Source organism: Sylvia atricapilla, chromosome 29 (genome assembly GCF_009819655.1).
Source record: "Sylvia atricapilla isolate bSylAtr1 chromosome 29, bSylAtr1.pri, whole genome shotgun sequence".
Classification (NCBI taxonomy): Eukaryota; Metazoa; Chordata; class Aves; order Passeriformes; family Sylviidae; genus Sylvia; species Sylvia atricapilla.
This window is the reverse complement of record NC_089168.1, coordinates 238,502-251,522: the sequence shown is the minus strand read 5'-3', so window position 1 is coordinate 251,522 and position 13,021 is coordinate 238,502. Positions and strand designations below refer to the sequence as shown.

The following is a 13,021-nucleotide window of genomic DNA, read 5'->3' as shown; positions in this document are numbered from 1 at the left end:
AAAAGAGCATCCCAAAAATGCGATTTAAAAAGGCCAAAAAAAAGACTGTCCAAAAAAAACGGCCTCCCAGAAAGTCAGAAAAATAGAAAAGCCCAAAAAAACTAAAAGGCCCAAATCCAAAAAAGGCTCAAAACCAAAGTGGTCCAAATAAAAGGTCCAACCAAAAAAGCCATTTGGGTGCAAGAAAGGGGATTGCTCTGCAGGACAGGGTGGGAACAGAAACCCCAGTAGCATCTCTCCAGGTGGGAAGGAGACCAAGATCCTGACACCAGAATTCCAGGTATACCTGGAGGCTTTCTGTTGGAGCGTGATGGGTTTGGTTAGCAAACACAAACACCAAAAAACATCTGATATTTTGCCTAAAATAAGAAACAAACACCAAAACGAGCTGTTGGAGAGGTGGAGAAGCAGATCCTGGAGCAGAGGCCACGTGACCTTCAGTCCACGGATGAGGACAACATAAAAACCTGGACAGACTGGAAGCAAAGTAGAAAAATATGAACGAACTCCTGCCATGCTTCCTCCTCAGCCCAGCTCCTCCTCCTCTCCTCAGGAGGAGGCGTCTGGCCAGGAAACTGTGCTGGCCATAAATACGGGCTGGGACGGGCGGATTCGCAAACCAGATGTTCTGGGGGAGAAGGGAGCACAAAAGGGAGGGAATAAACCCACTCCAGAGGGAAATATTCCCACTGTGTGCTCCTCAAGGTCTCCATCCCCAGCTCATTTAGCCGCAGCATCCCCAAAACAGGGCAGGCTGTTGTGTTTTGGGGCAATTTTGGCCTTTCTTTGGCAGAGCCTGTTCCATCAGCCAGACAAACACCGCATCTTCATCCCAGCGTTCCTCCTCTTCCTCCTTCCCTGTGGATCAAGGCTGAAATTCATGGCAACTCTTCCCATTCAGAGCCGAGCCCACAGCCCCTACGGGACCCCCCAGTGCCAGCTTGGAATCTGTGACACGGAGCTGCCGGAGCCTTCGAGTCACCCAAGACACAAACTCAACCACATTCAACACACAAAAACCACCAAAACCACATCTGGTATCTGAGGCTTCATTTCTCTCCCCCACAACAGCCATCCTTTGTCCCCAACTACAGGAAAAAAACAGGATTTGTTCCTTTTTTGTGTTTTCAAAACTTCCAGTGTCCTGGAGTTTCTCTGCAGCCTCAGGACAGGCATTGGGCAGGCCAAAGCCTGGAGCCCATCCTGCTCCCTCCTCTCTGGGCTGGGGCTCAAGACTGATCCTCAAACCTTAAATCCAGTCAATTTTCCGGCTCCCAGAAGCTGAACCGGGTAATAGAGACATTTAAAATACCAAACCCTCAGGTTTGAGGCACATTTTTCCAGGGGCGAAAAGGGAAAGGAAGGCTCAGCTGTTTGTTTTGCATTTAAACCCACGATCCCAAAAACAGTTCAAATGCATTTTTGCAATTCTTCCATCCGGCCCCCCTCCGAACAGGGAAGATTCAAACCAGATCCCTGCTCCAGAGCTTCCAGGACAGACGGGGCTCCCGGCCATTCCCGCTGGAGAAGCCACAGGTATGTGGCCGGGCTGGGGGAGGGGGACGGCCCATTGCTAAGTAAATATTGACTTTAAAATACGGTTTTCCCTCCTCTTCCCTTCAAGTCAGACCATGGCATTGGAATGACGAGGCGTTCACCTTCCTCAAACAACAACAACAACAAAAAAAAGATGATTCGGAGAAGGCAAGCCTGGGTCTGCTGTGTCAGAGGTGTTGGAATGGCAGCTCCGTGTCACTCCTGGGACAGGCTCTGGGGTGGATGTGGGGGCTCAGATGGGCCCCAGAGAGGGTTCACTTCAGTTCTCCCTCTTTTTGGAACCACCCAAGAAGGCAACAACAAATCCAACCAAAACCAAACCCCACCATCACCTCAGCCCCAGCACTCTGCTGTTTCTCTGGTTTTCCATCTCTAGTTTCTACCCGTGTTTTCAGCCCTGACCAAAGGATGAGGCTGGTGGGAAGCAGCTGGAAGATCCCACCTGCCCCCAGACCCATCCTGAGGCACAGGCAGGGCTGTCACCTCCTGTGACATCCCAGAGGGACAGACAGGATGGGCCCTCTGCTCATCCATCCCCAGATCCCACCAGCACACCCCGACCCTTTTCCACTGGTCATGTTCCACACATTCTCCCATTATTGGCCACCTGGACGCTCCCCATGGCAAGGGACACCCATCCCTCCCCATGGGACATGGACTGGGAGCCACTGGATCCCTGGGTACTCCATGGGCTGGAAGATGCCATCCCAATGTCCCCCTTTGGGGTCAAGTCCAGCTCCCAGCTTACTCTGGGCAGTGACAACTCCAGGGTCCCCAGCAGCCCCCCAGTACCCCCAGCACGTGCACTGGGATGGAATCCCCAGCAGCCAGGACCTGCCTCCAAACCCAGACAAAGGAGCAGAGCGAGGGTGGGGGGGATGGAGAGGAGGAGGATGGACGGGTGAGAGCATCCCAAGAGAGGCAGGAGACAGAGGCAGGAGCTGGGAGCTGCCCACAGCGGAGGGGGAAGGGGGATAAAAAAAAAAAAATCATATTGCGGCTCCCAGGGCTGCGTCCATCCCGCAGCTCCGCGGCGTCACCTGACTTCAAACGCATCCGGGGGGGGGAGACGATTTCCATGCAAACACGCATCAGAAAATCTGCGAGGAATGCGATTTCCCCCCACCTCAATCCCGCCCAGCCCCTTCCCCTCCCGCTCCCCAGGCTCCAGCAGCTCCGCCGCCTTCAGATGAAATCCATTAAAAAGGAAAAAAAAAAAAAAAGAAAAAAAAAAAAGGGGGAATAAAGGAAAGATTTGCATTTTAAACCAAATTCAGGAGCCGGGAGAGCCGTGCTGGAGCGCGATCCCCCGCGTCCCCTCCTGCCTCCAGCCCCACGGAGAGTCCGCAGCAGAACGAGCTGAAAAATGGCAGGAGATGGAGCCAGATGAAACGAAAGCTCCGGCATTGTCAGAACGGGGGATAATAATAATAAAAGGGAAAAAAAAAAAAAAAAGAGCTGGATCATCCAGACTGTGGTGGGGAGGGGCAAAAGGGGCAGCTCCAGCCCCACAGCCGAGAGGGATTCAAGGGAGAATCCCGCTTTTTAGGTATCTTTCTTTTTGCAGCTTATCAGCAATTTAAATGGAAAAAAAAAAAAAAAAAAAAAAAGGCGGGGGGGGGGGGGGGGTGGTGGTGGTGGAGGGGAGAGGGAAAAAAAAAAGAGAAAGAAAAAAGCATTTGCAGCCAGGAGAAAGGGGCTTAAGTCCTCTGGGTGCAGTTGGATGGGCTGCAGCCGGCCCTGGCCTGTGGCCATCCCTGCCAGGGTGCCCCATGTCCCCTTTTTCCTTCCTCAGAGGAGGGATGGGGAGGGGGCAGAGGGCCTGCAGTGCCCCCCTACCTCCCCTACCTGCCCGGGTTTTATTCCCTGTATTTATCCCAGCCATAGGAGCGGGATGTTTATACCCTGGGCAGTTGAGAACCCAAACAGGATCCGGCGCTCTGCGCCGCGGTGGTTATTTATGGCCTGTGGCTGGAGCTGATAACGCTCCCTCCAGAGCCCTGCCTGCGCCGGGAATAAAGCAATTCCACAGGATAGATTAATAGGCATTTCATCCCGGCAGCTGGGAGGGAAGGAGGGGAGGCTGCCGGGGGCTCCGTGGGGCAGGAGGGTCCGTGCTTCCTCCCGCAGGGCTGGGCATCAGCTCGCCAAGGCTTTCAAAGGGCTGGAGCCCGGCCAGAACCATTGGCCTTAATTCATTAGTCAACTCAATTTCGCTGCCTCCGCAAATAAGGACTTTGTCTGGGATGGGGAAACGGAGCAGAGCAGCTATTGTGCCCTGGGAGCGGGCAGAAAGGGCCCTTTGAGAGGACACTCTGCTGGAATAAAAGTCACTTTTATCCCAGAATAATTAGCATGCTCTGAGTACACTAATTATTCCGGCATAAAGGGACTTTTATTCCTGAGCAGCGCGGCCGCGCGGGGAGTTGCTCTGGATTCGGCTCCACCTGCCCGTGTGAACGCAGCCAGGGATGATCCAGCTGGGGTTTGGGATCCTCGGGGTGGGGACACCTGTGGGTCCTCACTGGAGAGCACATGGGGGTCCCACCCCAGCCAGGGCAGGGAACTGTCACCCCCCAGGAGATGCTGGATGCTCCAAGAGGCTGGAGAGCAGCAAAAGGGGCATGAGAACATGGAAACCCACACCTGTCCCAAGCCTCCAAGTCACCTCCTGAGGTCCCCCTGGGGACCTGGGTCTCCTGGGGGACCTCAGAGCATCTCCCAGCTCTGGGGAGCACAAGGTCGTGGAGCCACTGTCACAGGGTGCAATCTCCTGTGACTTCAAGGTCTCTCTGGAGGTAAGAACCCCCAACAACACCACGGCCCTGCCCTGCTCCTGCAACAGTTTTTGGCTGTCACCAATTCCTGTCCCAGTCCCCAAAACCAAGCCCAACCAGCCTGTGGAGACACAGCTCCAGTCACCCACTGCCTCCTCAGCACAGCGAGCACGTGCTGCCGGTGAGGGCAAAGGTCTGGGGATTCCTTGACAGCATATTCTGGAAAAGCAGGTCCTGCACGGCTTCCAGGTGGCAGCTGCTCCACTGGAAAAACATCCCTGGCATGGTGAAATGTCCCATCTGTCTGTAACTGGTACAAATGTTGAAAGAGGAATTGGCACAGTCATCCCTGAGCTGATGCTGCGTCCCAGATGCCTCCTGACCCCTTGGCATCTCCACCGGATGCTCCTGTGGGTCAGGAATCCTGCTTTCACCAGTTTTAACTTCTATAAGTCGCAGGAAAAGAAAATTTAGGATTTCATGCAGCCAAAAGGGCGTAGGGCTAGGCAAAGGCCGACGGCATCAGAGCCGCTGCGGAGGAGAACACGGCGCTGGTGAGTAAGCAGCGCCGGGCTCCAAATCCTCTCCTCCCGAGGGAAAACACGCTCCAGGGCCGGCAGAGGCTGAGCAAACCCATCTGGAAGGGCCGGGGGCTGCGGCAGGAAGCGGGGCCGTGGCGTGGGCACGGACCCAGGGATGCAGAGCCAGCCCTGGGGCGGAGGCGCCGGCACAGCCTCGCTCCACGCGGCGCTGGCCCCGGTGCCCCGCAGCATCCGCCCCGGCGCTGGGAAGGCGGCTGCTGCAGCGGGAAGTATTAAACCCAAGTGCTTCCTTTTCCAAACAATAAAAAAAGCACCACGACATCCCGCCGGGAGGAAATCTTTCACAGCTTTTCCCTGCGCTAGAGGCCGGAGGGGTGCAGCTCCCAGTGCCTGGAGAGGATGGGACCACCGTAAGCACCGTGGTTTGAAGTGTCTGTGGCCCCCCAGTCAGGGACCCTCAAGTGTCATAAATCATCTGGAGCCGCTCTCCCGGCAGTGACAGAGCCAGGGACAGTCACGGGGTGTCGACATCGGCAGCAGAGGATGGGCAAGACGCGTGGCAGAGGCTCCAGCAGAGGCTGGAGTGGGTGGGTACACACTGGCAGCCCACCAGCAGCATGCCAGAGGGCAGGGTGGGCAGAGGAGCATCCTGCTGCTCCTCAGGGCCGGAGGGTTTGTGTCCCTGTGCCATCCTTTAGGCCACAACATTCTAATTGTGAGAAAATCACCAGGTGCCAGCATCAAGGGCACAGGGAAGCAGAGGGAGGGGACACCAGGAGGGACTCAGTGCTGAGGAGCCCAGTGCAGAGCCAGCGGGTGCAGACACTCCTGCACATCTATGGCCACACTGTTGGCCAGCCGTGACTTTTGGTGGCCTGAATGAGCCATGTGTGACCCAAGAACAAAGAGCTGCAGGTAAATGGGTGAGATTGATGCAATTCCGAGCTTTCAGCGCACTCCAGTTACCTGGCAGCCCCCAGTAAACTAACCCAGCCACCCCCAGAGAGGCTGGGGCATGGGGGCAGCAGCAGGATGGCTCCCAAAGCCTCCCCCAGCTGGAATCCTCCTGGATTCAGTCCCCAAGGGATGGATGGCAGAGCCCTGAGCCCAAGAGCAGTGACTCCTCTCCACCTCCTGTAACTGCAGCCCCCCTCAATTCAACAGCAACCCCCACACCTGCCCCCCACCTGCCCAGCTCTGGCACATCCAGGATGTGACCCCCAGCACCTGCCCATTCTCAGGACAGACCTCCCCAAAACCTGCCTGTCCCCAGGATGTGACCCCCAACACCTGCCCGTGGTCTCATTTGGAGAAACAGCATCTGGCACGGGGCTAATTAGTCCACTCAATTAAAGATGCAACTTCCAACTCAATTAGACTCCCTCCCAGACATCCACAATTCCCACTGCTGCCCCAGTCCATGTGTTTTGGACATCACAGACCTGCTCTCACCTTCCTGACACTCCCTGGAGCCCGGGATGCTCTTCCCATCCCTCCCCTCGGTGTCACTGCGAGCATGGTCCCACCGGAGAAGCTCAGAGCTGCCAGCAAGGTCATTATCCAACAATTCTGCTGCCAACCCCACGAGCGGTGCTGGGACTGTCTGTGATCCTGCACAGCATCTGCATGACTGCAGCTCCAGCCTACTCCGTTCCCTGGCTCAGGAAGGACACTGGAGTCTATATTTAGCCCTAGAAATGGCCGGACCACGTTGGAGAACCTCTCACGATGGAATAACATCCAGACCAGCCCTCACGGCCCACCCTGTGCTTTTTCCTTCAGAAATAAGAGTCACACAGCAAAGAAAACAACGAGTTTGAGCCGAATTAGAAAATGTTGAAAACATTTGGTGCGGCCGCAGCCGGAGTCTCTGCCCAGGAGCAGTGCGTGGAAAGGGCTGGAAAGTTAAGTCAACAGCAAAACCTGGGCTGTAAATAGCTCGAGGTGGCCTTGGATTGCAAAATCCCAAGGAGAAGGGAAAAGCATCCCCTGGAAAACAAGCTGCAGCTGGGGCAGATGCTCCTTTTGAGAGAGCCTGAGGATGGCAGAGCTGGATGCAAAACGTCCCCAGGCGCTCGGCAAGGCCACTGGCCACCAAGGCCGAGTCCCTGGGGAGGGATGTCCATGGGAACACAGCTGGACACGCTCTCTGGGAGATGATGGAGATAAAATTCATCCCAAGCACAAGGAGAGTCCTGTCTGCTTGGCAAAGGCAGGACTGTGGGAAGGAAACAGGCTGATGCATCCACTGCTCACAGTCCAAGGCAGATGCCACTCCTGGGATCAGCACCCACTCCAAGGAGCCCATTCCCAACCCTGAGGCTGCTGGATTCACCCCAGGCACTTCAGTGGAGCCCCATGGTTTGTTGGGGTGAGTTGGGAGAGGACTCTGGGCTTGGCAGGCAGCTCTCACCAGGCTGGGAAAGGATTTATCTGCACCAGGAGGGCGCTTGGATCTGGGAACTGAAATCATCCCCACGCCTGGAAGAGGAACCTCTTGCCCCATGACAAAGCTGTGGGCTCACAGTGGTGCTGACTCAGCGGGATGTGGCACATCCTGTGTGTCCCCCCCTCCCCAGGCACTCCAGAGCTCCCGAGGGCCCAGCCCTGGCTGTGATTTCGGGAAGCGCCTCCCCTCCACCCTCTTGCTGGGCAAAGGACACACGCAGAACCACGTGCTGCCTGCACTGTTCTCCATCCAAAAGACCATCCAAGGGTTTGGGAAAGCTCCCCAATGGCACAGCCAACCCCCCTGGAGTGTTGTTTGGGTCACAGACACGGGCACAGCTCCTGCTGCCTCCCAGCACAGCGAAACCCCAGTGTGGATACCATCCCCAGGGACCCCACAAGCTGTCCCATTCCTTGCAGAGCATCCCAGTGCTCACCAGATGGTGGCAAGTCCTCAGCAACAGGATCCATCTGATAGAGCAGAACCCTCCTCAGCAGTGCTGCTGCACCAGGATGAGCCTCACAGGAGGCACCAGGCAGCCACAGGGCAGGCGAGTGCTGGCACAGACCCCAGTGCCCAATGAACTCACCCTGCCACCACCATCACCTCTACAGATGCTACCAGTACGCCCAGTTTCTGCCCAAAGGGCTCCTGGTCCTCACCCTGCCCATCCTCCATCCCCCTCCCCACCTCAGTGAGCACTGGGAGGTGACCTGGACATTGTCACAACCTTGGGAGGGCAGCCAGGATCCCCAGACCCTCCTGGAGAGGGAAGGAGTCGTGGTCCTTCCCCCAGCACCCTCATCCCAGGCAGTGGGAGAATAGATTTTGGGAGCCAACCCTCCCTCCTCAAAGCTTCTCGTGCCGCCACCCCGTCCCCTTGGCCGACTCCAGGGCTGCTTTCAGGACCCCACCCAGCAGCTGGTTTACACAGCTTTTCCCTTAATTTGTCTCTGATTTTCTGCTCCAATCCTGCTGTTCCTGTGAGGAGAGGGGAATGCCTGTGCAGCAGAGCAGAGCCTGGACAGCCCCAGTGGGCATCCACAGGTCAGGCACAGGCTGGGGGCAAAGAGGAACCACAGAACACCAGCTGGAGTCAGCTCCTCCAGAGGAGGATGCTCCAGGAAGCAGGGCCTTGGAGGCACAGGCAAGACCTGGGTGGTTTTACTCCCCACCATCCTAATTGGTACCTAACACTGGAGGAAAAGCATCACCAGCTGGAGCAGCCCCCGCTCCTTCCCGGTTCTCAGGCTCCCCCGGAGCACATGGAACCAGCACGGAGAGAACACGAGGAGCGAGTGGTGGGGCTGAGACACCGAAGGCGAGGGGGCTGCCACAGCTGCTGCCACCCCCACGCCGCCCACCGCACCTCAGGAGCTTCGGAAGCGGCGAGGAGGAACGCCTCGGCTTCACCCCAAACCTGGCACCGCTGCCAGGGATGCTCCAGCGCTGCCCCATGCTCCCTACGTCAGTGCCTGTCATGGACAGGGAGCATGTGGGAGGGAGGCAGAGCCCAGCCCTCTCATCAGACACCACAGTGGCAGCAGGTACCTCTCAGGGCAGGACAATCCGCGGGGCTGCTGGGGCAACCCTAACCTAACCCAAGCATCCCGCTGGGATGCTCCATATAGCAATGCCAAACACCCATCCAGACACTGCACGGAGGAATCCTCAGCCATTGCCCAGGGGCAGCCCCTCCAGCAGCTCCTTCTCCTCCCAGCACCCCAAACCTCCACTCTTCACCTCCACTGAACCCGGCGCAGCTCCGGGCGTGTCTGTGCACGCTTCGGGAAGCGGTGTGTGCACACCCACACGTGTGCACACGCATGGGAACACCCGGAAAAACACATGGGAAAACACCTGGGAACACACAGGGAACACCCGGGAACACACATGGGAACGCAATGGGACACGGCAGACCACCAAGGTGGCAAGAGGGAAGTGCTGCATCAAAACACCCCAGCCACCCTTAACCACAAGTATTGCCAGAACAGGAACAGCGTGACCTCTGCCTGCCCTCACTCCATTCCTGGGGTTCTGCCACCACAGGGTCCAGGGATGCCCCGCACTATGCTGGGAAGTGGCAGAGGACTGGGCAGACAGGAGCTGCACACCGGTGCCCTTTGCTCCCCATGCAAGAGCTTCCTCCCACCCCACGGCTGGACTTTGTCCTCTTCTTCTCCAGGAACACGCAAAGAGCTTCCAGAGCTGCAAACAGAGGCAGTGAGTGTGAGGAATTGGCCCTCCAGACAAGGATGGGGACCTGCACCCTGCTCCCAATGACATCCTGGCCTCTCCCAGACCCCACTGTACCCAGCTGGGGCAGTGGGAGACTTTCATCAGGGAAACCAGAGCCCAGCCAGGACCGCCAGGGTTGAGGTACCAGCTCAGGTGGCACCTTGGTGGCACATTCTGCCTCCTAACCAGGCAAACCACGTGCTTACGGTGCCTCCACATCCGCCACATACCTTCACATCCTCCCACCCACAGGCTCACACAGCTCCCAGCACACTGAGGTGATGGAGCAGCACTTTGTCCCCATCACAAGCCCCAAAGGGAAGCCCTTCAAGAGGGGGACATGCACCAGGAGGAAGGGATGCCTCTGCCCCACTCCAGCTCCTGGGGTGTGGAGAAGAGGATGGAGGAACTTCCCTCCAGCTCATCATATTTCCGCAGCCTCGTTTCCAAAGGCAACGCAGCTTATGCAATGAGTGATGCCTCCCTTCCGCCCCCACCAACTTCTGGATCCGCCGGCTGCTCCGAGCCACCTCCGAGCGGGGATGATGCCTCCAAGACCTCAGATCCCTGGAGGGGTGACCCCAGAGGGCTCAGCTGCTGGCCACCTGCACTGCTGAGCTCACCGGGCGGGTGCCAGCGGCTCCATCAGCCCTGCAGGTGCCACCGAGGGGGAGCTGCAGGGTGACCTGAGCTGCTCTGCTCCTGTCACCTCCCTTGGAGGGACACAGATCAAGTGTCTGCACCCCCAGTAGGGCGAGGAGGGGTTGGAGGATGGAAACCACAGGCTCCGGCCTCCTGCAGCCCCAGACATGAATCTGGGGCAGGAATCTGGCATTTGCCCAAACCTCCTCCTCCTCCTCCATCCCTCCGACCCAGCGACGGGTCAGATGCTGCCACTGCCACGACACCAAATCCCTTCTCCCACCTTGCTCCAAGGTGGGCAAAGAAATGGGACAGAAAAACCTCCCTCAAAAAAAAAACCCCAAAAAACCCTCTGGTTCATCCATCCTTCTAGCCTCCCATTTCACCAGGCGGTTCCCATGCGGACAGAGGGGAATCCGTCACAGGAAAGCCGAGACCCTTTCATTTCCCTGCTTTTGAAGGGGAAAAAACAGCCCTGCGCGTCCATCCAAGCGTTGCGAAGAAGTTCGCCGCGGCCGCCGGTTCCCGGCTGGATCTGCTGCCAGCGCGGAGCACGGGCGCTGCCAAGAGCGGCCCCTCGCACATTCCCAGCCCGGCCATGGAGCTGACGAGCTCAAGCATTTACTGAATAGATCAATAAGAGCCGGGAACGCGACGTGCACGGCTTGGGAACGAGCGGCTGGCAAAGGAGCTGGATGAACCGATGGGGGGGAAGCTGGACAAACGGACACACGGACGGGGGGATGGACAGTCCGCTCGCTGGATAAACACATTCCCAGTGCCACCAGGCCCGGTCACAGCCAAACTCCACAGCCGGGCGCCGCGGCTTCGGGAGAAGTAGCCCCGATTATGCAAGAGCGGGAGCCTGGGGCGAGGCCGGGCTGTCACGGCCACCCCTGGGACCGGTGGGACCCCGGCGCCGGCCACCCCCGGGACACCGGGACCCCGGGCCCCGGTTCCCGCAGTGGTGCTGAGCTCCAACTTTCCTGCTTGGCTGCGGGGAAAACTTTGGATTCCAGAGGAAAATGGGATGGAGGGCGGGTGGATGAAACGGGAACGGGCAAAGAGGAGAAAACGGGGAGCGCCAGCGAGCGGCCCCCGCGGCTGCGGGGGAACGGGGCGGGGGGCGCACGGTGCGCTGCGGGGAGGACGCGCCTCCCCAGTCCGGCCCGCTGCCCCCCGCTGCCCCCCGCTGTCCCCCGGTCCCTCCGGTGCCCCCACGGCGCGGCGGGGCCGCTCTGCTTTGTCACGGAGGCGGCGGGAGGGGGGGACGCGCGGCGCCCCCCGCCCCCTCCCCGGCCCGGCCGAGCCCCGCACCCCCGACAGCGGCTGCGGCGCCTCCCCCTCCCCGCCGGTATCGCCCCGCGGGCTCCGGCCCCCGCCGCCCCCCGACTCACCTTCGAGGGCGCGGGCGGCGGGCGCGGCCAGCAGGGCCAGGAGGCTCCCGGCGAGGGCCAGCAGCGGCCCCATGCCGGCGGCTCGGCGGCGGCGGCGGCGGCGGCGGCTCCTCACGCCGTGCTGCCCGTGGGGCGGCGCGTCCCGGGCCCGCGCACCGACATCCGCGGGGGGCGGGCGGGGGCGGGCCGGCGGCCGGGCCGGGCCGGGCCGGGGGGCGGGCGGACCCTCCGGGCTGGGCGGCGGCGGCGGCGGCGGCGGCGGGGCCGGGGGGCGGCGGGGGATGGGGGGGGTCTGCGCGCGCCGCCGCCGCGGCGGAGGGAGGGCGGTGATGGGGAGGGGGGGGCGATGGAGCGCGCGCCGCCGCCCGCCTGACGTCACCGGGCTCGAGCCGCCGCCGCCGCGGACGGGAACGGGGAGGGGGGGGACACGCGCGTGGCGGTGGGGGGGGTCCTAGGCGCATGCGCGTGCGGTGCCGGGGCTGCGCCCCCCGGTGGGTGTGGGCGGGGACAGGGTCCGGGCAGGGGTCCCGTGTCGGTACCGGTATCTGTCTCGGTATGGTGCGGGCAGGGGTCCGGTGTCGGTGTCAATAATGTACAGGCAGAGGTGCGGTGTCGGTGCCGGTGTCGGTATCGGTGTCAGTATGGTACGGGCAGAGGTCCGGTGCCGGTATTGGTGTCAGTATGGTACGAGCAGGGGGCCGAGGCCGGGGCCGGTGTGGTGCCGGTACAGCGCTGCGTGTCCTGCCCCCACACCCGGTACCGGCCCGCGATGCCACTCCAGCCCCCGGCCCGCCCCTGCTGTGGTGGCCTCCGTTCCCCCCAGGTGCGGGGACGGCCCAGTTCCCCTCTACCGGCACACGGTACCGGCTGCGGGTCAGAGACGGACGAGGCAGCAGGACCCTCATCATCCCCAAGGGCAGCCCTCCTGACCCCCGCACTGGAGCTCCCATCTTCGCTGTCCCCCGGGGCAGTGAGCCCTTCACCATCCCCAAAGGCAACAGGAGCCTTCCAATTCTCCCAGGACAGCAAAAACATCACCACCCCCAAGGGCGCTGGGACCCTGACAGTTCCCCCAGGGCAGCAGGACCCCCACTATGTCCGAGGCTAGTGGGACCCTCACTGTGTCCCCAAGGCAGGGGGTCCCTCGTCACCCCCCAGGGCACGGGACACTCGCCGTCCCCGCAGCCGTCCCGTCGGGGCTATGGAAGCAGGGCTCAGGGCCGGGGGGCCAGAACAGCGGACACCCAACATTGGGGTCCCGTCATCCGCAAGGCCGGCCATCACTCACCCAACTCCGGCTTTGACTGAGAACCGTGACGTCAGAGCCAGAGTCGTGACGTCATCCACTGGCCACTCCACTGCCTGCGAGGGCCCAGGGCCGGGGCTGGGCAGCGGTGCCGGCACCGTCATCAGGCACCA

General features: G+C 60.3%; 1 protein-coding gene across 1 annotated transcript in view; it reads right to left on the bottom strand.

Annotated features, from left to right (window-relative positions):
* The window catches only part of LRP1 (LDL receptor related protein 1), a 78,797-nt gene extending 67,090 nt beyond the window's left edge, over window positions 1–11,707 (bottom strand). The window contains exon 1 of the mRNA XM_066337468.1: window positions 11,603–11,707. Coding sequence (XP_066193565.1) covers window positions 11,603–11,675 — 73 coding nt within the window. The 5' untranslated portion in view covers window positions 11,676–11,707. The remainder of the gene's footprint in view (window positions 1–11,602) is intronic.
* Between the last annotated feature and the right edge of the window lie 1,314 nt (window positions 11,708–13,021).